Raw genomic sequence first — 21457 nt, forward strand, 5'->3', positions numbered from 1 at the left:
GAGGCCTCCTTGCCAGGACAGATGCCTCTAGAGCCGGGCAGCTGCGGCCACGTTTGCATTGCTCATTTCAGTGGTGCTCAGCCGCTTCCTGGCCTGCAGCCTGGGCGGACCGGGAGAGCCCTGCCCAGCCCCCCCTCTGCCCCCGGCTTCCCTGCGGGGCAGCAGAGGCTCCCTGCGCCCCCAGCACAGGGACCCGAGCCATTTTATCTTGGAGATTGTTTGAGATTGGGCGCTGCTCAGCCTGTACTGGCCTTGAACTGCCGTCCTCCTGCTCCAGCCTTGCGAGCGCTGTTTTTGTTTTTTTTTTTTGTGAGACTTGAACTCTGGGCCAGGGCGCTGTCCCTGCGCTCTTCAGCTCAAGGCAAGCACTCTACTGCTTGAGCCACGCATCACTTCCAGTTTTCTGGTGGTTTATTGGAGATGAGTTTCACGAACTTTCCTGCTCAGGCTGGCTTTGAACCGTGATCCTCAGATCTCAGCCTCCTGAGTAGCTAGGATGACAGGCGTGCGCCACCGGTGCCCAGCTGCGGGCGCTGGTTTAAGAGCATAGTCTCCACGTGGTCTTTGCACTTTTACGTTTCCCTTCCTCTCCTCCATTCTCCCTTTCTCCATGGCCTGGGGGGCTGGGGAGGGAACCCAGCAGGGCGTCCTTCACCCCATCTGCCTGGGGGAAGGGAGGGGTTCATCCCCAGGATGCAAGCAGGCTCAGACACCCCAGGACAAGAGCTGCAGGCCTGGGTGGGATCTGGGGGAGAATATGGGGTATAAAACATGCTCACCTCCCCTGAGAAAACAATGCTCCTCGACACCTGGGAGAGAAGGAAGCCTCAGGCAGGTGTGGAGCAAAGCACCGCAATGCGGTGGCCTGGCTGCACAAACAGGCTGGCAGCGGCTCAAAACGTTAAATAGGCCAGGTGCTGTGGCTCACGCCTGTCACCCCAGCTACTCAGGAGGCTGAGATCAAAGCCAACCTGGGCAGGAAAGTCTGGGAGACTTATTGCCAGTTAGTCACCAAAAAGCTGGAAGTAGAACCGTGGCTCAAGTGATAGAGTGCCAATCCTGAGTGAAAAAGCTGAGATGAGTTCAAGTCCTGGGAGCCACACAACACACACCAGTATAGGTGAGTGGTCCTGGGCCATGGTTTCCTGTCGGCCCCACAGCAGAGGTGGCTGGAGGTCAACACAGTGCCGTGGGCTGGAGCAGCGCTGCCCACCCCAGCTGGGGACACAGCCCCACCCAAGGCCCCTTTGAGCTTCCTCTGGTGGCCCTGGGACGGGCTGGGGTGAGGCTTGGGGGTGTGGCTGGAGCCATGCTTCTCTGGAACCCTCCCTGCCCTGGGCCCATGCCCCACCCCCCCCCCCCCCCAAGTAGCTGGTGCTGAGGGCTGCGGGCAGCCGCGTGCGCAGAGCTCTGCCTGCTTCTCCCGGCTGTGGCCAGGGCAGCCGTGGGCTCGGGCCGGAGGCGCCCGGGGCGGAAAGGGCACAGGTAGAGCTATTTCTAGGCTCTGCCAGAGCGGCTCCTGGGTGGGCCAGGTCCCCATGGCAGCGCCGTGGTGTGGACCAGGCTGCCGGCGGGCCCAGGGGCCCAGGGGTGCTCCGGGAGGCGGGGCGCAGAGGCCGCGGCAGGGGAGGGGGGCATGGGCCGCGCCACCCCCAGGCTGCACAGGTATCTGGCGTGTGAACGCCCCGCCACGAGTGCCCGGGGTCAGGGGAGGCTTGGTGGGTGTCCTTGGGGTCCTGTGCACATCGCGCTACTCTGAGTGGCCGTCCGGGCAGTGTCCAGCGCTGGCCACTCGCTGGCTGCTGTGCTCAGGTCGCCACCAGAGCGCGCAGTGGGAGGAGCTGCTGGCCTGCTTGGTCCTTAATGGCCAGTGTCTCCCCAAACATGCCCCCCCCTCCCGCAGGCCCCAAGAGCACAGCGCAGCCAGCAGAGCAGCGGGGTTTCCTCTATGTTTATTGCAACTAACGACCAACAGTACCCGCTACGCTTACACGCGGCAGCATGGAGCCCGGCGGCAGCGGCAGCAGCGGCGGTCTTCGGGCCTCCGTGGCCAGGCGCCAGCGCGGGTCCACGCGGCGCCGCAGTCCTCAGCCCTGCAAGAGACAAGGCATGCTGTGCCCGCCGCCCACGGCCCGCGGGCCACACCCACACCGCCCTGCCACGCGTCACCACCCTGCCACTGCCCACGCCACACTCGCTGCCCGTGACACTGCCCACGCCACACTAGCCGCCCGTGACACTGCCCACGCCACACTCGCTGCCCGTGGCACTGCCCACGCCACACTGGCTGCCCATGACACACTGTCCACACCACACTCACTGCCCGTGACACACTGCCCACGCCACACTCGCTGCCCATGACACTGCCCACGCCACACTCGCTGCCCGGGACACTGCCCACGCCACACTCGCTGCCCGTGACACTGCCCACGCCACACTAGCCGCCCGTGACACTGCCCACGCCACACTCGCCGCCCGTGACACTGCCCACGCCACACTGGCCGCCCGTGACACTGCCCACGCCACACTGGCCGCCCGTGACACTGCCCACGCCACACTGGCTGCCCGTGACACTGCCCACGCCACACTGGCTGCCCGTGACACTGCCCACGCCACACTGGCTGCCCGTGACACTGCCCACGCCACACTGGCTGCCCGTGACACTGCCCACGCCACACTGGCTGCCCGTGACACTGCCCACACCACACTGGCTGCCCGTGACACTGCCAACACCACACTGGCTGCCCGTGACACTGCCCACACCACACTCACTGCCCATGACACACTGTCCACACCACACTCATCACCTGTGCCACGCCACCCACGCCACAAACACTGCCCTTCCACGTTCTGGGCAGCTGCTGAGGATGAGGAGGGCTGCAGGGCCCAGCCACACCTGGGCGATGAGCCAGCTGCCCCGGACATGCAGCCCCCATGTGCACAGCACCGGGTCCCGATCCCTAGCACGCGCACGTGGACGCAGGTGGGGGGGCGCCACAGAGAGGCTGCGCTTAGTAAAGGACAAGCACAGGCCCGTGGAGAAGGAAGGGAAAGGGTGGCTCCGCTGCTCTGGCAGTGGGTGGGGGTAGGGGTCTGAGGACCCCACGCAACCCACGCCACTCGGGACAGTTGCCGTCAGGAAGAAGGCCAAGCCCTGTGCGGTGCCCACCTTACTGCGTCCCTACAGACCCGCTCCTGTTCCGCTGAGGTCCCTGCGGGCGGACCCCGGCCTGCACCCTGCTATCTGCGCGGCCTCAGCCGGTGCAGGCAGGGCAGGGCAGGGCAGGGCCGGATGCCAGCCCCAGCCCCAGCCCCAGCGGGGACCCCCGCACACGGCTCTGCCCCCGCTCCTCGGGTGCCCCCAGGCCCAGTGGAAGGCCACTTTCTCACCACCCCTGAAACCCCTCAAGCTCGGGGCGTGTTTAGAGGAGAACCGCTGAGAACACTGAAAGCAGCCGGAGCCCGAGGCGGCCATGGCCGAGGCTGGCATCGGCAGAGAGTTAGAGGTGCAGAGAGAAAGGAGCGCGCGTGCGCATGTGCGGGCCTGGGCCGGCCGGGGTTCCGTACACACCACGCGGGAGGCGGCGGGCGGCCTGGGCTCCGCAGGTCCGGGCGGGGCGGCGGGGAGGGCGGTGGCTCTGCAGCTGGGCTGTCACCAGCGGCTCCCATCTATCGGGGAGAGAACAGGGCACAGCGCCCGGCCGGGCGGGGTGGACAGCAGCCAGCACGGCCACCCCGCTGCCCCTTGCAGGGCCTGCCTAGAGAGGCCGGGAGCCGAGGGGCAGGGGATGCCCAGCCAGGACACATGGGTGGAGGAGAGGTTGCAGGGAGGGAGGGGAGGATGCAGGGAGGGAGGAGAGGTTGCAGGGAGGGAGGGGAGGATGCAGGGGGGGAGGGGAGGACGCAGGGGGGGAGGAGAGGCTGCAGGTGGGCAGGGAAGGCTGCAGGGGGGATGCACGTGGACAGGGAAGGCTGCAGGGGGGAAGGGAAGGCTGCAGGTGGGGAGGGGAGGCTGCAGGGGGGAGGGGAGGCTGCAGGGGGGAGGGGAGGCTGCAGGGGGGAGGGGAGGCTGCAGGGGGGAGGGGAGGCTGCAGGGGGGAGGGGAGGATGCAGGTAGGGGAGGGAGGTGCAAGTGGAGAACGGGGCGGGCTCCCTTGCCCCTTCTGACAGGGAAGAGGCTGCCGCGGGGTCTGTATTCAAAGGCCCATCTTCCTATGTGTTTCCCTCACACAATCTTCTTTTTTTTTGGTCGGTGGTGGGCCTTGAACTCTGGGCCTGGGCGCTGTCCCTCAGCTCTTCAGCTCAAGGCTGGTGTTTTACCACTTGAACCACAGCGCCGCTTCCAGTTTTCTGGTGGTTCACTGGAGATAAGAGTCTGACGGACTTTCCTGCCTGGGCTGGCTTTGAACCATGATCCTCAGATCTCAGCCTCCTGAGCAGCTAGGATGACACACAATCTTCTTTTGTGACTTTTCCCCCTGGTCCTGGGGTTTGAACTGCAAACCTCACACTTGGTACACAGACACTCCACCGCTTGAGTGATGCTCCAGCCCCTTTTGCTTCATTTTTAGGTCCTGGTTATGCCTCCCACAGGCAGAGCTGGGATGCCAGGCGTACCTCACAGTGCGTTGACACAGATCTTGTTCACTTTTTGTCCGTGCTGACCTCAAACCACAATCCTTTGTGTCCCCTGTAGTTGGGTTACAGGTGTGCACTACTGCACCAGCTCTGGCAACTGATGATGTTGCTTTTGGAAAAGCGGGACCATGGTTTTGGGGGGCAGGATGTCATGTGACCGGCCCCCCCACATACCTGCCTACTTGTTAGCCCGTTTGTGCCGGTACATCTGCATCATCCTCTGCCGAAAGACATCAAACGTGTCCTCCGTCCGCTCAGGCCCGTCGGCGCCCAGGCCCTCCCCTTCTGAGCGCGTCCCCCTGTGGAGTGTAAGGATCGGTGAGTGGGGCCCAAGTCCCCCGGGAGGGGCCCACAAGCACAGACACAGACATCATCCTGACCTCCCGCCTCAGCCTCCCGGATGCTGAGGTGACCAGTGCGGCCCCCGTGCCCTCTGGGGTCAGCTCCCACCCTCCCCCAGGAGCAGGGTCGGGCCGTGGTGACCGGGTCATACACGCTGACGGGCTCGCGGATGCCTGTCCCGCAGGAGCCCAGGCCATGGCCCTCTTTCCAGCCCATCTTCTGCAGCATCTGGAAGCCCAGGTTCTGGCCGGTGAGCTTCTGCTGCGGGAAGTCCAAGTCTGTGGGTTTCTGGGGAGACAGGAGGGGCCGAACTGAGTGCCTGTGGCTGCTGCCCTACTTCCTTCCAACTCCCAGCCCTTTTCAGCTTCAGACAACATGCTAGCCCAGAACTCAGGGCCCGAGACGGGCTGAGGCACCCCTCGCCCGCTCGCCTGCCCCGCCCACCTCCTGGCAGCAGCCTGAAAGGTGCCAATAGCCCAGCATGGCTGTGTCCTGAGAAAGACTGGCTGGGACCCAGGAGAGGCAGTCCTCCCCCAGGCCCTGCCACGGGACGGCCGCTCACCTTCTTCTTGGCTATGGGCCGACCCCGAGGCCTGTCATAGGCAATCCGGACCGGCTCGTGGACTGCAAGAGAGGACGACACTGTCCACGCACCGCCCAGCCCGCTCACCGGAGACGGGTGAGGCTGACAGCCTGTGTGCGCATGCGTGCATGTGCACACGGTCACAGCGGCCCTGGCCTCGAGGAGCCGCAGTGACGCAGCGAAGTAAAACCGCTGGGCCTCGCTAGCCTAGGCACGCGCCAGCACTGCAGACCAAGCCAAGCAGGACCGGGGGAGGCAGGACAGGGGCGGGGGCCAGGCAGGACAGGGGCCGGGCAGGATGGGACGCAGCCTGGGGTGGGGCCCACCTTGTCACAGCCCTGGCCGGTGACCCCAGGCTCACCTTCCGGTTCCGGCACAAGGCAGGCCCTCTTGGGCGCAGGAATCATTCCGACCTTCAGAGACTTGCTGCTCATCCTCTTGCGGGGCAGGCAGGTGCCAGGTGCAGCCTGTGCCAGGCCCGGCCCGGCCGGCTCCTCCTCAGCCGCCTCTGCAGGGAGGCCGTCAGCCGCAAGGCTGCCCTCCGAGCCCTCGGGCTTGCCGGCTCCTGCTCCGTGCCCGGAGGCGCCATGGGTTGGAGCCTCCTCTCCCCCTTCCTCCTCTTCCTCCTCAGGGTCTTCGTCCTCCAACCCACCCCGGGCCGCAGTGGGGTCTGCGGGGCCCGTGCTGGCGGGAGGCGGGAGGCGGGGTGGGGGGAAGGAAATGGACGGGCACAGCTCAAACACTTTCTTCCGGTAAAATCTGAAGGCGGGGCTGCTTTGGTCATGGAGAAACCTGGAAGGCGGAGGAACGCTCCAGTTGAAGGAGGGAGCAGGGGGCTCGTAGCCTCTCTGGCGAGCAGGGGTCCCCAGGCAGGCCTCTCCCACATGGCTATCTGGGCAGCCTGGCTGTTCCGGGAGGACGCATGTGCAGACCCGGCAGGAGACCCACGGCTGTGGGCGTGCCTGCCCCACGGGGTGCCTGCCCCGCCCTCCGTGCAGTCCATGCTCGGTCACCCCGAGCCCGAGCAGTGGGGCTTTGGCCCACAGGCATGCGGGCCGCGCTGGCCCCTCCGAGCACACCCCGGGCCGGCGCGGCGGGCGTCGCAGCGGGGCAGGGTGATGGACCCAGGGCACGCACCAGAGGTCGGGGTTGTCGGTGCTGTTTTCTATGCTGAACTGCTCGATCTCGGGTCCCACCTGAGCCACAAACTTGGCCAGCTTCTCTGCGGTCTCCATGGTCTTTGTGTCCACTGCAAAACAGAGCGTGTCACCACAGTGGGGGTTTCCACAGGTCGCCCCACGGCCTCCCGGGGCCACAGGCTCTTCACTACGTGTGCCTGCACTGGTCCTGGGGCTTGAACTCAGGGCCTGGGTGCTATCCCTATGCTTTTTTGCTCAAGGCTGATGCTCTACCACTTGAGCCACAGCTCCACTTCAGGCTTTTTTGGTGGTTAACTGGAGATAAGAGTCTCAGATTTTCTTGCCCAGGCTGCCCTTGAATGCGATCCTCAGATCTCAGCCTCAGGAGCTCGGATTACAAGTGTAGCACTGGTACCAGACCAGCTCTTTAGTATTTGGCCACGTAGGGCTGGTGAGTCTGTCAGGGACACACCCCCAGGCTGGCGGTGAGTGACAGGCACGGAGAAGACGAGCCCGTGCTGTTGGGACCTGCGGGTGGGCAGGCTCCTGCGCATCCAAGCGTGTGCGGGGCTGTGGTGTGGGGGAGCGGGCCAGGGGCAAAGCCTGGGCCCGCAGAGGCAGTGTCACTGCGAGAGGGTCAGTCCACATGTGGCAGCGGAGGGGCATCTAGGCCATGAGGCGAAGCAGAGGCTGTGAGTCGGGGCGGGAGCTGCCTTCTGCCTGCAGGGTCTGTGCACCCAGGCTCCATGGAGCAGGAAGGCGCGACACTGGGCCAGGTGTGCCACCGAGTTGGGGCCTGCTTAGCACCTCGAGATCCTCAGCTCATCCCTAGCACTACGAGAGACAAATGAAACCCAACAAAAATACTTGTAAAACAACAGCTGCATCTGTGCTCCACAGGTAGAGACTGTGTGTCCAAATCCCGTGAGCAGATGGTGTAAGACCCTCACACGGGCCGTTGTGGGCCTGGGATTCTGTACAGCGGAATCGCTGGAGTGGCACCCCCGCCCTCTCAGCGCCTGGGCCAGGCCCTCCTGCCAGCCACCGTCAGGCCAGGACCTCAAGGAGAAGGGCAAGGTGGAGGAGGGGAGGGAAAGGCCCACACGTCCTGCCTAGACGGTCCCTGGAGCGGGGCTCGTGGCCTGCGCAGCCTGCTGACTGCCCCCCGTGCCAGCTGTGGAGGTGGTAGGTGAGGTGGGGTCAGCACCCACCCTTGGCAGCTGGGCAGGGAGAGGTCCGAGGGGTGCCCAGGATGTCCGTGCCTGCTGGGCCTGCGTCTTCAGGGCTGCATGCTGCAGGCGGAGACCCGGTTGGACCTGGCAGGTCGTCCTTGGTGGCATCTCTTCCTCCTGGCAGGGGTGACTTGGTCTGTGAGGAGCCTACAGCCCGCCGGCTGAGAGGTTTTGGCCGGGCACCGGGGGACCGGCGCATCTGCGTGCCGGCGGTGGCTCGCCCAGCCCACCAGCCCCGGTGGCCCTGGGCCCGCAGGGGCCGCCGCCGGCGGACCGGGAGCAGCTTCTTCTTGAGGCTGTGAACAACGCGCGCATACAGCATGGCCCGCACGGCGCACTCGGCTGGGGTGGGCGGCTGCTGGGAGCTAGGCCCCCCCCGGATCCTCGGCCTGGCCTCTGCCAACTTCAGCTCGTAGTATTTGTACTCCAGGCTGCCCTCGTCAGCCAGAAACCTGCGGGGACACGCAGAGTACCGCGTGAGGACCCAGCCACGACCTCCTCCGACCTGCCAGCCTGCAGTAGTACAGAAGCCAAGGGAGCACCAGTCCAGTGCCACCTGCAGCTGCCAGGAAGAGACTCCTTAAAGTGGCAGAGGTGGGTGAGTGCTGTGAGCACTCAGCTATGGCATCTGTGACCTGCGAGGGACGGGAGCTGTGTCCGGCAGGCCACAGGGACAGGCCGGCACCGTGCCACTGAGATGGCAGGCCACCAGTAGCAAGCCATGCCAGCCACACTGGAACTACCGCGGTGCACAGCCACGCACGCTGGCTGGCTTCACAAGGACTGAAGACGAGGACACTTAGCGGTGGCTCTGGGCAATGGGGGCAGGGGACGGGCCTGTTAGTCCATGCCCATGACCCTCAGGACCCACAGGAATTGGTTCCGGAACTCAGGTGAGCACCAAGCCTCAGGATGCTCAAGGCATTTGTAAAGGGCTGAGAATTACATGGAACCTAAGTAGGTCACCTCTAGAAGCAGAGTACACAGTGCAGCTGCAATGTGTCCCAAGCCTCCCGTGAACACCCTGCAGTCTGCGGCCCCGTCCAGACCCACGCGGGCTCCATGCCTCAGCACAGGTAAGCTGACAGCTCAGACCCGTGCGGGAGGAAGCAGCTGCCGCCAGCCCCTAACGCCCAGCCTCGCTGTGGGTCTGGCCTGCAGGCGGCCAAGTCCTCCCGCACAAAGCCCACTGCAGAACAAACCGCTGGATCTCACAGAACCTACCCAACACCGGCGGAAGGGTGCAAGGATCACAATCCAAAATCTAAACCAGCCTGGGCTTGAGCCCATCAACACACACACACACAATCCGGGCCACAGTGGCTGGGGTTCCTTCCCTGAGCCTGCACAGTGCGAGCACACAGCTCTGAGTGCTTGGGTTGAGGCGGCAGGCCCGCACAGTGCACCATGAGCTTGGGAAGGGCACAGGAGCCATCTGAGGATCGCGGTTCAAAGCCAACCCTGTTGGGAAAGTCTGTGAGACTTTTTTTTTTTGGGGGGTCTGGTCGTGGGGCCTGAACTCTGGGCCTGGGTGCTGTCCCTCAGCTCTTCAGCTCAAGGCTAGCGCTCTACCACTTGAGCCACAGTGCCACTTCCGGCTTTTTTCTTTTTGCTTATGTGGTGCTAAGGAATCGAACCCAGGGCCTCAGGCATGCAAGGCAAGCGCTCTACCACTGAGCCACCTTCCCAGCCCCAGTCTGTGAGACTCTTATCTCCATCAAGCCACCAGAAAACCAGAAGTGGCACTGTGGCTCAGGTGGTAGAGCGCTCGCCTTGAGCAAAAGAAACTCAGGGGATGGGGCTGGGAAGGTGGCTCAGTGGAAGAGCACTTGCCTTGCATGCCTGAGGCCCTGGGTTCGATTCCTCAGCACCACATAAAGCAAAAAGAAAAAAGCAGGAAGTGGCGCTGTGGCTCAAGTGGTAGAGCACTCACCTAGAGCTGAAGAGCTGAGGGACAGCATCTAGGCCCAGAGTTCAGGCCCCACGGCCGGACCCCAAAAAAAAAAAAAAAAAGAAACTCAGGGACAGTGCCCAGGCCCACAGTTCAAGCCCCATGACAGACAAGCCCTGGGTTCGATTCCTCAGCACCACATGAGAAAAAAGCCGAAAGTGGCGCTGTAGCTCAAGTGGTAGAGCGCTAGCCTTGAGCTGAAGAGCTGAGGGACAGTGCTCAGGCCCAGAGTTCAGGCCTCATGACCGGACCCCCCCCCCCCCCAAAAAAAAAAAAAAAAAAAAAAAAAAAAAAAAAAAAAAGGTCTCACAGACTTTCCTGCCCAGGCTGGCTTTGAATGGCGATCCTCAGATCTCAGCCTCCTAAGTAGCTAGGATGACAGGTGTGAGCCACCGGCACCCAGCTATAATTTACCTTTAAGCAGGGTCTTGGGTGTACAACCCAAGCTGGCCAGTATCCCAAAGTCCTCTGGCATCACCTTCCAGCTATGGCCCCTGAGCCCTGGCCACGATTTGAAGGGGAACTGCAGCAGTGCAAGAGGTGCATACCAGCCTCCTCAAGGAAGCCACACCCTTGTCATGTAAGTGGTGGTGCCAAGATATTGTGCTGAAGCCGGGTGCTGGTGGCTCACGCCTGTCATCCTAGCTACTCAGGAGGCTGAGATCTGAGGATCGCGGTTCAAAGCCAGTCCGTGAGACTCCTATCTCCAATAAACCACCAGAAAATTGGAAGTGGCGCTGTAGCTCAAGTGGTAGAGCGCTCGCCTTGAGCTGAAGAGCTGAGGGACAGCGCCCAGGCCCAGAGTTCAAGCCCCACGACCGACCAAAAAAAAAAAAAAAAAAAAAGATATTGTGCTGAGCTGGGTGTGGGGGCTGTGACCAGGGCCTCAGGAGGCGGAGGCAGAGGATGAGGAGGTCAGGACCAGCCTGGGCCACAGAGCGAGCTCCAGGCCAGCCTAACAACGTGATGAGACCACAACGCCAGAACACCAGAAAATCAGGACCATCAAGGAAAGGGAGGAGAGGAACGACTCTAATGTCTGGGATACAACTACCTGCAGCAGGGCCCACGTGGTCGGCCCAGGGCCCCTTAGCGCCCACCCTTACCCTCTGCTCTCAGCACCAACAAACCAGCCTTCTCAGCCAGCCCTGGGAGAAGGCTGCTGTGCAGCCACGCTGGGGGCGGTGAGCACATGCCTGGCACACGCTCCTGTAGAGAGGGGCCCCTGAGCCACTCAGTCTTGCAAAACATGGTGTAAAAACGAAATCCCTACCAGTATGCCGGGTCCTGCTTGAGAGCGGCTCTCTCCTTGGGGGACAGGCTGCCGTCCAGGACACGCGTGACCAGCTGCTCAATGGTGGACACCACCGTGTGATCCGCGCGTGGGGGCACCGCTGCAACACAGAGAACAGCGCTAGCACAGGGCGCAGAGCACTTCTCGACAAGACGCAGTGAGGTGGCTGGGAGTGGAAGTGGCCACTCACAGGACAGCACAGAGCAGCCGTGTTTATGTGCTGGGAGAGGAGGAGGACAGACCTGGAGCGCATGCCTACCTACACAGAGCTGGTGGGGGCGGCAGCCCCGCCTGGGACACAGGGAAACGCTGAACCCGCACAAGACAAACAGCTACCAAACCCAGCTTTGATGCTCAAATGAAGCTGCGTGAATATGGCTAAGGAGAGCATGACCAGCAGGAAGCACACAGGACACAGGCAGCAGGTGTGCCGAAGGTTTCATTCCTTTGTCAGCTTAGAAAAAGTAAGCAAATGTGGTCTTTTTTATCAGAAAAAAGGTACATAAATGTTCTCCACTTTTTTTCTCTTTTTGGTCAGTCGTGGGGCTCAAACTCTGGGCCTGGGCGCTGTCCCTCAGCTCTTCAGCTCAAGGCGAGTGCTCCACCACTTGAGCCACAGCGTCACTTTCAGTTTTCTGGTGGTTTATTCCCAGGCTGGCTTTGAACTGTGATCCTCAGATCTCAACCTCCTCAGTAGCTAGGATTACAGGTGTCAGCCACCGGTGCCCGGCATATTCTCCACTTAATAAAGGCCAATACCTTCAAGTTCACAGAATATTTGCCAAAAGTCTGACTTTTTTTGGGGGGGAGGGGGGAAGGAGTAATACCAGAGTTTGAACTCAGGGCTCCATGTTTGTTGGTACTCTACCACTTGGGTACACCTCCAGTTGAAAACACAATTTTTTGGGGGGAAAAGGGGGTCAGTTGTAGGGCTTGAATTCAGACCCTGGACACTGTCCCTGAGCTGTTACACTCAAGGCTAGTGCCTTACCACTTTGAGTCACAGCTCTACTTCCAGTTTTCTGGTGGCTAATTGGAGATGAGTCTCAGGGACTTTCCTGCCCAGGCTGGCTTCAGAGATCTCAGATGTCAGCTTCCTGAGTAGCTAGGATTATAGGTGTGTGCCACTGGCACCTGGCTTCCAGCCCCAGGACTGCTCTGTTTCAGTGGAGCCAGTGGTGTGGAAGAGCACGCTCCTGGGCTCCTGTGGGCCAGCGTTTGTGGGTTTTGACAGCACAGTGGTGTCTCTCTGTCCTGTCAAAACCAGCCTTGAAGTTGAGAGATTTCCCAGACTCTCTGTGTGTCTGTGGGCCACAACTTCTTTGTGCAGTGCAGGATGGAACAGGACCTGATGCGCAGGAGGTACATGCACCTAGTGTGTAGCACCAGGACGACCCCCACCCCCACCAGCGTGGGCATTTCTCACTGCTGCCCAGGCTGCCCTGGCATCCTGCCTTCTGTCCCAGCTCCCACGCAGCTCTGGGCAGACACTGCCAGCACGCTGCTGTGCGCACGCACACCGGATCGACCTGCATTGGGGCAACGGTCACCTCACGGCAGAGGCACCTCCCGAAAGTGCGCCTCTTCTCCTTATTGCTCCCACTACACAGAGCTGCTTGCTTTGCCTGGCTTCCCCCCAAGAGTATCAAGTTCACAGTGGCAAGCTGTGAAGGACAAGGGAGTCTGGAGACTGGCACAAAGTCAGCCTTATCCAACAAGTGTGACCAAGGGCCAGAGACAGCTTCCTATCAGGTTCCCAAAACTGAGTAAAGACTTCTGGAGTAGATAGATTGCTCACACCATGACAGTGTATTTCTGGGGCAGGGCTCAGTGGTGGAGTGCACTTCTAGCATGCACAAGGCCCTGGTTTCCATCCCATACGCAGCCAAAGAAAAGACAAAAACAAACACCTAAGGGGAACCCGTGAAAACCTCCCACAAGAAGATGGGCACCAGTGGCTCACGCCTGTCATCCTAGCTACTCAGGAGGCTGAGTTCTGAGGATTGCAATCCAAAGCCAGCCTGGGCAGGAAAGTCTGTGAGACTCTGATCTCCAATAAAAACCACTAGAAAACCGGAAGTGGTGCTTTGGCTTAAGCGGTAAAGCGCTTGCCTTGAGCTGAAGAGCGCAAGGACAGCGCCCAGGCCCAGATTTCAAGCCACATGACTGACAAAAAAAAAAAAAAAAAAAAAAAAGAACACAAAAAACATCCCACAAGATCGGGGAAGGCAACAAGCCACACACACCGAACAGCAACATTCCACGCCGTCCTTACCGGCATCCAGTGGCCTGGGCGCCTCGGGGTGCAGGTCAGACTTTGCAGGACTGGCCCTCTCCTCCTCTTCCCCCTCTTCCGGCGCTGGCTGGGCCTTCCTGAGCCGCAGGGGGCACCCGCTGGCCAGCAGCCAGGCCTTCAAGTGCTCCATGTACTCCCGCCCAAACAGAGTGGAGTCCTCAAAGTTGGGAAAGGAGGCAGGGGAGGGGGCAATGTCTTGGAGGCCCACGGCTTCTAAGATTTTCTCCTGCCGGAAGGAGGAGGCCAGGGAGAAGGTTTGTCCCAGCAGGGCCAGTGACTTCCGGCAGAGGGAGTTGGTGGTCTCTAGGGCCAGCGCCAGGTCCAGGGGGCTGGTAAGGGTCTTCATCTTGACGCTCAGCTCGTAGGCATTGCAGGCCATGAGCAGGGGCGTGGCGCTCTTCAGAAGGCGGTCCTGGAGCCTCATGATGTACTTGTCGAAGGGCTTTATGATCTCAAAAAAGCAATTTTTGGTCTTCACAGCACCTTTGTCTAAAAGCATGTTTAAAAACTCATTATCCACTCGGGGTGTTTTCAAAGCGGAGTGCTTTAAAAATTTGATAGTAAAAAAGCAAAAATCTCTGTGCTCTGGTTTCAAGGAGCACTTGAAGGAGGCGAGGGTCTTCGCACAGGTCTCGGTCTCGAGTTCAAAGAGGGTCTGGAAGAGCTGCGAGAACCTGGCGTCCTCTCTGACTGTATGGAACCCCGCCCACTTGATTATCTCCACACCGAAGCGCGAGAAGACATCGGCCTTATCTATGAGGTCAAAGCTCGTCCTCCTGCGGGGAAAGCGGATGGCCTTCAGGTCCAGCCCCAGAGGGCCCTTGGGAATGGGGAGCTGGATGTCCTCCATCCCCGGGTGTGTCCCCAGGGTCACCTCGGGGCGCAGGGTGGCTTTCTGGCTTTGGCGGGTGCCCTGAGGTTTGGAAGGGATGCGGTTTACAGCAGGTACTTTTTTTGTGGCCACACTCTTCAGCGTGTTGAGTTTCCCAGTACCCCCCTTGGCCGTGAGCAGGCCCTCAGTGTCCCCCTTTCCCAGGAGGGCACCTTCCTGGCCTCTAGCTTGGACTTGCCCGTGGCCCCTGGGCACAGTGTCAGCTTCCCCTGGGAGGTCCGAGTCGTAATCCCGACTCTCCTCCTCCACACACTCTTTCTCCCCACGCCTGGAGGAGGTGGCGTCCCCTGGCACAGCAGGAGGACCCAACCCGCACTCCCGTGCCCACGAGGGCTCTGAAGAGATCTGGGGGCCAAGGCCCTGCTCCCACGAGCCATGCACCGCCAGCTTCCAGTCCGGAGCCTGGAAATGTCCCAATTTCCTGGGGCCAAAGCCAGGGTCCCGAGAGTCAGGGTGGGCAAACTCCAGGCCCCGGCCACATTCTTTTCGAAAGTAGCTGTCATCGCTGACGGCAGGGTTGCTTAACCGGAAGGAAGGTCCTGGAAACACTTCGCCTCTGAGACCTTCTCGCCCAGTGTCTCGAGAGTGAGGCGCAGAGCTGCTGAGAGACCTGCCCTCACTCGGAGCACCCTCATACATGTCCGCTCTGGTTCTTGGGGCTGCCCTTAACAGATCTGAAATGAACGACACAAAAAGACAGAGCTACTTTAGACCACAGGTTGCTAAGGAATGGGCTCTGGCCACGAGCTAGTCCGCTACTTTACTTTTTTGTCGGTAGTGGGGCTTGAACTCTGGGCCTGGGCGCTGTCCCTCAGCTCTTCAGCTCAAGGAGAGCGCTACCGCTTGAGCTACAGCACCACTTGTGGTTTTCTAGTGGTTTATTGGAGATAAGAATCTCATGGACTTTCCTGCCCGGGCTGGCTTTGGACTGCGATCCTCAGATCTCAGCCTCCTGAGTAGCTAGGATGACAGGCGTGAGCCACTGTCGCCCGGCTTCCCCTGATTTATTTATATGCCAGTGTTCTCTGCAATGATTTTTATGTGTATATGTATGCTAGTCCTGGGAACTGAACTCAGGGCTTGGGAACTGTCCCTGAGTTTTGGGTCTTTGTTTTTGTTTTTGCTCAAGGCTAGCACTCTACTATTTGAGCCACAGATCCACTTCTAGTTTAGATGCTTAATTGGAGATAAGAGTCTCACTGAAGCCCGGCCCGGCGGCAGTGGCTCCCGTCTGTCATCCTATCTACTCAGGAGGCTGAGATCTGAGGATCCTGGTTCAAACCCAGCCAAGGCAGGAAACTCCATGACTCTTATCTCCAATAAACCACTCAGAAAACCGGAAGTGATGCTGTGGCTCAAGTGGTAGAACGCTTGCTTTGAGCTGAAGAGCTGAGGGACAGCGCCCAGGCCCAGAGTTCAAGTCCCAGGACTGACCAAAAAAAAAAAAAGTCTTACTGACTTTCCTGCCCTGCGTAGCTTTGAATCCTGATCCTCAGATCTCAGCCTCCTAAGTAGCTAGGATTAGAAGTGTAACCCACAAGCACCTTGCTTATAAGATTAGTTGTTAATGTTTAAAATGTGCAAGGTAGGAATGTTTCCAAAACTCAAATCAAAACAGTAAAACACTGTAAAGTGTCAATAAGAAACCTGGGCTGAGCCAGGCATAGTGATATACACCTATAACCCTAGTTACTAAGGAGTTGGAGATAGGATTGTAGTTCAAGAGGTAATAGGAGGGATGGGAATGTGGCCTATCGGTAGAGTGCTTGCCTAGCATGCATGAAGCCCTGGGTTCGATTCCTCAGTACTACTACACACACAGAAAAAGCTGGAAGTGGTGCTGTGGCTCAAGTGGTAGAATGCTAGCCTTAAGCAAAAGAAGCTCAGGGACAGTGCCCAGGCGCTGAGTTCAAGAGGCAGGTGGACTATAGTTCAAGGCCAGCCTTGCAAAGGTCTAAAGCCCTATCTGAACACATTGAAAGCAAAAGGACTGGGGTATGTTTCAAGAGTAGAGAACCTGCCTAGCAAGCACAAGACCTGAGTTCAGGCAAACAGAAACTCAAACTGACTTCAGTCCGCTCTGCATCCGTACAGAGCTGGAAACAAGACTGGAAGAGACCGGTGAGCGAGCCCAGTCACTGCTATCTATCCTCTGGCTCTGTACTCTGGCTGTTCTTCCTACATGAAGAAGTTCCTGAAGACGCCAAGCAACAAAGGGAACTAAGTACGCAGAGCGACAGTGGCCTAGGTAGAATCTCATGACCACTCCAACATTCCAGGTTTGAATCAGAGGCCATAGCCTAGGGGAAAAAAATGTTAAATGCAAAAGGAAAGACAAAGCACTGGTGGCTCCTGCTTGTAATCCTAGCTACTCAGGAGGCTGAGATCTTAGATGGTGTTTTATGACAGCCCAGGCAGGAAAGTTGATCCCCAATTAACCACCAGAAAACCAGACACGCTAATCTTGAGTGCAAAAGCTCAGGGACAGGGCCCAGGCCCTGGGTTCAAGCCCCACAACTGACAAAACGAAAAAAAGAAAAAAAAAAAAGAAAAAGAAAGAGAAAGACAGATGCCAGGAGGTAGTAATGGCTCAAAAGCCACCAGAAGCCCACGCAAAGCCTGGACGGGCCCTGCTGGGGCTGGCACAGAGGGTGACCCCTGGGTCGGCCAGGGTTCCAGCAAGGCACCTGCTGTGATGGCTCAGGTACAGACTGTGTTGCTCAGGGCAAAAATTAGGGCAGCAGGAGGGATGCTGGTCCTCTAGTCACTAGAACAGGGTTGGGAAACCTTGCTCTGCAAAGGGCCATTGAGATATTTATAACAGCATTAGTAGCCAATACAAAATTATTATCATTTTTTTTTTTGGTCGGTCGTGGGGCTTGAACTCTGGGCCTGGGCGCTGTTCCTCAGCTCTTCAGCTCAAGGTGAGCATTCTACCACTTGAGCCACAGCGCCACTTCCGGTTTTCTAGTAGTTTATTGGAGATAAGAGTCTCAAGGATTTTCCTGCCCGGGCTGGCTTTGAACCATGGTCCTCAGATCTCAGCCTCCTGAGTAGCCAGGATTACAGGTGTGAGCCCCCAGCACCTGGCTACAAAATTATTAATATAGGCAGATGGCCATGGGCGGCTGACCAGACTCATTGTCTGTCCTACGTTTTCCTTTTTTTTTTTTTTGCCAGCCCTGGGGCTTTAACTCGGGGCCTGGGAGCTGTCCCTGAGATTCTTTTGCTCAAGGCTAGCACTCTACCACTTGAGCCACAGTGCCACTTCTGACTCTTTCTATGTGGTACTGCAGAATTGAACCTAGGTCTTCATGCATGCTAGGCAGGCAGTCTACCACTAAGCCACATTCCCAGCCTTGTACCAAATAATTCTGAGTGCCTTATACAGCTGGTAAGCCGGATATTCTCTACCCCTTCTCTGAATGAGGAGCGAGAGGCAGCACAGATGGAGGAAACACAGTGCTGTGATCACAGCACTGGGAAGGTGAAGGCTGGAGGATCAAGACCTACATGGTGACTCTCTCAGAACAGCAGGCAGGGTGGCTGAAGCCTGCAGCCCTGGCTACTCGGAGGCCGCAAACAGGGGATTACTGTTCAAGGCAAACCCATGCAAAAAGAACCTCACACACAAAAAATTGTTTTTGTTTTGGTTGGTTGTAGGGGTTGAACTCAGAGCCTGGGTGTTGTGCATGAGCTTTTTCACTCAAGGCTAGAACTGTACCACTTGGGCCACAGTTCCACTTCCAGTTCCTGCTAGTTAAATGGAAATGAGTCTCACAGACTTTTCTGCTCAGGCTGGCTTTGAACTGTGATCCTCAGATCTCACTTTCTGTGTAGATAGGATGACAGGTGTGAGCCAACAAAATTTTATCTCCACCAAATTTTATCTCCACTGTGCAGCAGTACATACCTGTCATCCCTGGCAATGCTGGGGAAGTACAAGTAAAAGGTTGGAGATGTGGCTCAAGTGGTAGAGCTCTTGCTCTGCAAGTGGGAGGCCTGAAATTCAATCCCTAGAACCATCACCAACAAAACTGAACAAACAACAAAACACCTTGTTTAGGGGTCCAGCTCAGCTGCAGAGCATATGCTCAGCTAAAAAAGACCTGGCATTCCATCCTTAGAACCAAAAACCAAAAAGGGGAAGGCGCCTAGAGAGAAGCTGCAGTCGATGACTTTAATCACTCTTGGTCAAATTTAAATGTTTACCTCCTCTTCATAAAAAGACAATGAGAGCAGTCCCATCGTCAGGGAAAAAGGAAGAGGGAAGGAAAAAGGGGGAAGGAAAAAAAAAAGACAGAGGGTGAATAACTTTGAAATGCATTGCCAATATATACAACCACAATGTAACCTCACGAACAGCTTTTGGTCAGTAGGGAGAGGCAAGGGAGAGAAAGAGGCTCTGGGGAGACTATAAGAGAGGGCTGGGCTAATAAGAAGGATAGACGAGGAGGAATATCGGCTAAGTGGGTTATTTCCAACTAGGAAAACAGAACAATGAAGCTGCGCACTGGGGGCTCATGCCTCTAATCCTAGCTACTCAGGAGCCTGAGATCTTGGTTTTTTTGTTTGTTTGTTTGTTGGCCATGGGGCTTGAACTCTGGGCCTGGGCACTGACCCTGAGCGCTTCAGCTCAAGGTGAGCGCTGTACCATTTGAACCACAGTGCCACTTCCATGGAGCCTGAGATCTGAGAACCAAACCAGCCTAGGCAGGAAAGTCTTCAAAACTTATATCTAATTAACCATTCAAAAGCTGGAAGTGGAGGTGTGGCTCAAGTGGTAGACTGCTAGCCTTCAGTGGAACAGCACTCAGGCCCTGAGTTCAAACCCCAGTTCTGGCTCGAATTAAAAAAAAAAAAGAGCCAGGCACTGGTGGCTCACGCCTATCATCCTACCTACTCAGGAGGCTGAAATCTGAGGATAGCAATTCAAAGCCAGCCTGAGCAGGAAAGTCTGTGAGGCTTTTTAATCTCCAATTAACCACCAGAAAACCATAAGTGGTGCTGTGGCTCAAGGTGAAAAGCTCAGGGACAGACCCCAGGCCCAGAGTTCAAGCCCCACAACTGACAAAAAAGAAAGAAAACAGAACAATGAAACCTGCTGAAATTGGGAAGAGCGGAAGGGACAGTAATAGAGGAGTGTCATTGATTGTAATATACTGTACACAAGTGTGGAAATGTAACATTAAAATATTTTCCCCATAGGGGGCTAGGAAGTTGGCTCAGTGGTAGAGCGCTTGCCTTGCTTGCCTGAGGCCCTGGGTTCAATTCCTCAGCACCACATAAGCAAAAAGAAAAAAGCCGGAAGTGGCGCTGTGGCTCAAGTGGTAGAGCGCTAGCCTTGAGCTGAAGAGCTGAGGGACAGCGCCCAGGCCCAGAGTTCAGGCCCCACGACCTGAAACCCAGACCCAGAAAAATATATATATATATTTCCCCCCATAACTAATGTAAATTTTAAAAAGAATGAAAAAATAATGCAAGGACCAGAGCACTTGCCCAAGACACTGAAATCCTACCCTGCCCTTAAGATACTCATCCACGCCCCCCCCCCCCCCCCAGCCCCTTCCATTGACCTGGGGCTTCCAACTGAAGCGTTTTGCTGACAGCCTCAGCACTGGGGTCCACGTGGTATCGTTTCACTTTTTCCTGTAGCACAGCGTCAAGAGTCTCCTGGGCAATCCGCCGTGCTGCCATCTTTCCTTGCCCTGTGCAGAGAGGAAAAGAATTACATTCCCTGCTCGGAGGCCCAGCTCTTCTTCATCTAATCTTCCAGGTAAGGAGTCACCTAGTCTTGGACTGGCAAAGCCCAACTGGCCTCGGGGGGCTGGGGAGGGTGTCTGTGCCCAGCTGATGCTCACTCATTGCATGTGTTGGAGAGAGAGGGGCAAGCTTCCCCGGACCTTTCTCCCGGGGGTCTCTAATTGGCTTTTGTTCAGCCTGGTACCAGTGGCTTACACCTGTAATCATCTTTGTAATCCCAGCTCCTCAGGAAGCTGAGATACCAGGATGGTGGTTTGAAGCCAGTCCAGGCAGGAAAGTCCTGTGCGTTTTTTTTTTTTTTTTTTTTTGCCAGTCCTGGGGCTTGAACTCAGGGCCTGGGCACTGTCCCTAAGCTTCTTTTGCTCAAGGCGAGCCCTCTACCACTTGAGCCACAGCACCACTTCTGGCTTTTTCTGTGTATGTGGTGCTGAGGAACGGAACCCAGGGCTTCACGTGTGCTACACCAGCACCCTACCACTGAGCCACCTTCCCAGGTTCCCCTCTGGTGGGATTCTTATCTCCAATTAACCAGCAAAAAAAAAAAAAAGCCAGGTGGTAGAGCGACCACCCAGAGTTCTGAGTTCAAACCCCAGGACTGGAGCACACACCAAAAAGAACCATGGTGGGTCTGCAGGAGGGCCTTCTCACACACCCCTCACCGAGGTTAGGTGCGAGGGTGGAAGGGCAGGAGGCAGCCCCGGCTGAGGGTGGCCAGGGCGGGCAGACCCCCCCCTCCCCACTCTGGAATGGGGTGGTGGCAGGCCTGGCGGCGGCCGGCTCAGGGCTCACTGTGCTGGGCCGCGGGCCCCGGGGGCGGCGGGCCCCGCGCTGGGCCGGGGGGCGCAGGGCCGGGCCCGGGCCCGAGGCCCACCGCTTGACAGCCCTGGGTGACCCGCACCCCCCTCCCCTCCCCCGCTCGCTGGCCCGGGCGCCCCTCGCGCACGCGTGACCTAGCCCTTCCCTGCCTCAGTTTCCCCGTCTATGGCCGCTACGGGTCCCCGGCCAGTCCAAAAGCGAACGGAAGGAAGGAAGGAATGAACGAACGAACGAACGAGCCGGCGTCCCGGGCCGCTCTGCCCCGCCCGCCCCGCCGGAGCCACGGGCCCGGGGAAGCCGCGGCCCTCACAGCACCGGCCGCCGGGCCGCGGCGCCATTGGAGAACGCGGGGTCCCCCGGGTGGGGCCGGAACCCTCCGGCCCGGAGCCCACCCGCCGCCGCCGCCCAGGCCCAGGCCTCACCCCGAGCCCACCGCGCGCGGAGCCGCCCGCGCCGCCCGCGCCGCCGCCGCCCGAGGCTCCTCACCCGCCGCCGCGCGAGGCGGGGACAC

The 21457-nt window shown here is 58.6% G+C and overlaps 1 protein-coding gene across 4 annotated transcripts; it reads right to left on the reverse strand.

The window, feature by feature from the left end:
- Nucleotides 1-1953: 1953 nt before the first annotated feature.
- On the reverse strand, nucleotides 1954-21401 carry Sugp2 (SURP and G-patch domain containing 2). 4 transcript variants are annotated; one of them, XM_042671170.1, is made up of 11 exons: nucleotides 21369-21401; nucleotides 19944-20075; nucleotides 13455-15041; nucleotides 11159-11279; nucleotides 7914-8386; nucleotides 6701-6812; nucleotides 5925-6355; nucleotides 5543-5604; nucleotides 5132-5268; nucleotides 4813-4937; nucleotides 1954-2093 (listed from the first exon to the last, which is right to left on the reverse strand). In XM_042671170.1, exons 2-10 carry the CDS (start codon nucleotides 20062-20064, stop codon nucleotides 4817-4819), a joined length of 3165 nt encoding a protein of 1054 aa, XP_042527104.1. In that variant the 5' UTR covers nucleotides 20065-20075; nucleotides 21369-21401; the 3' UTR covers nucleotides 1954-2093; nucleotides 4813-4816. The 4 variants fall into 4 exon arrangements, with proteins under 4 accessions (XP_042527104.1, XP_042527105.1, XP_042527103.1 ...); XM_042671171.1 differs by lacking the exon at nucleotides 1954-2093 and adding an exon at nucleotides 3577-3669; XM_042671169.1 differs by lacking the exon at nucleotides 1954-2093 and adding an exon at nucleotides 4387-4690.
- Nucleotides 21402-21457: the final 56 nt, after the last annotated feature.

The sequence above is a fragment of the Dipodomys spectabilis genome, unplaced genomic scaffold (genome assembly GCF_019054845.1).
Source record: "Dipodomys spectabilis isolate Male_0828 unplaced genomic scaffold, ASM1905484v1 ptg000609l, whole genome shotgun sequence".
In the NCBI taxonomy this organism is placed as follows: domain Eukaryota; kingdom Metazoa; phylum Chordata; class Mammalia; order Rodentia; family Heteromyidae; genus Dipodomys; species Dipodomys spectabilis.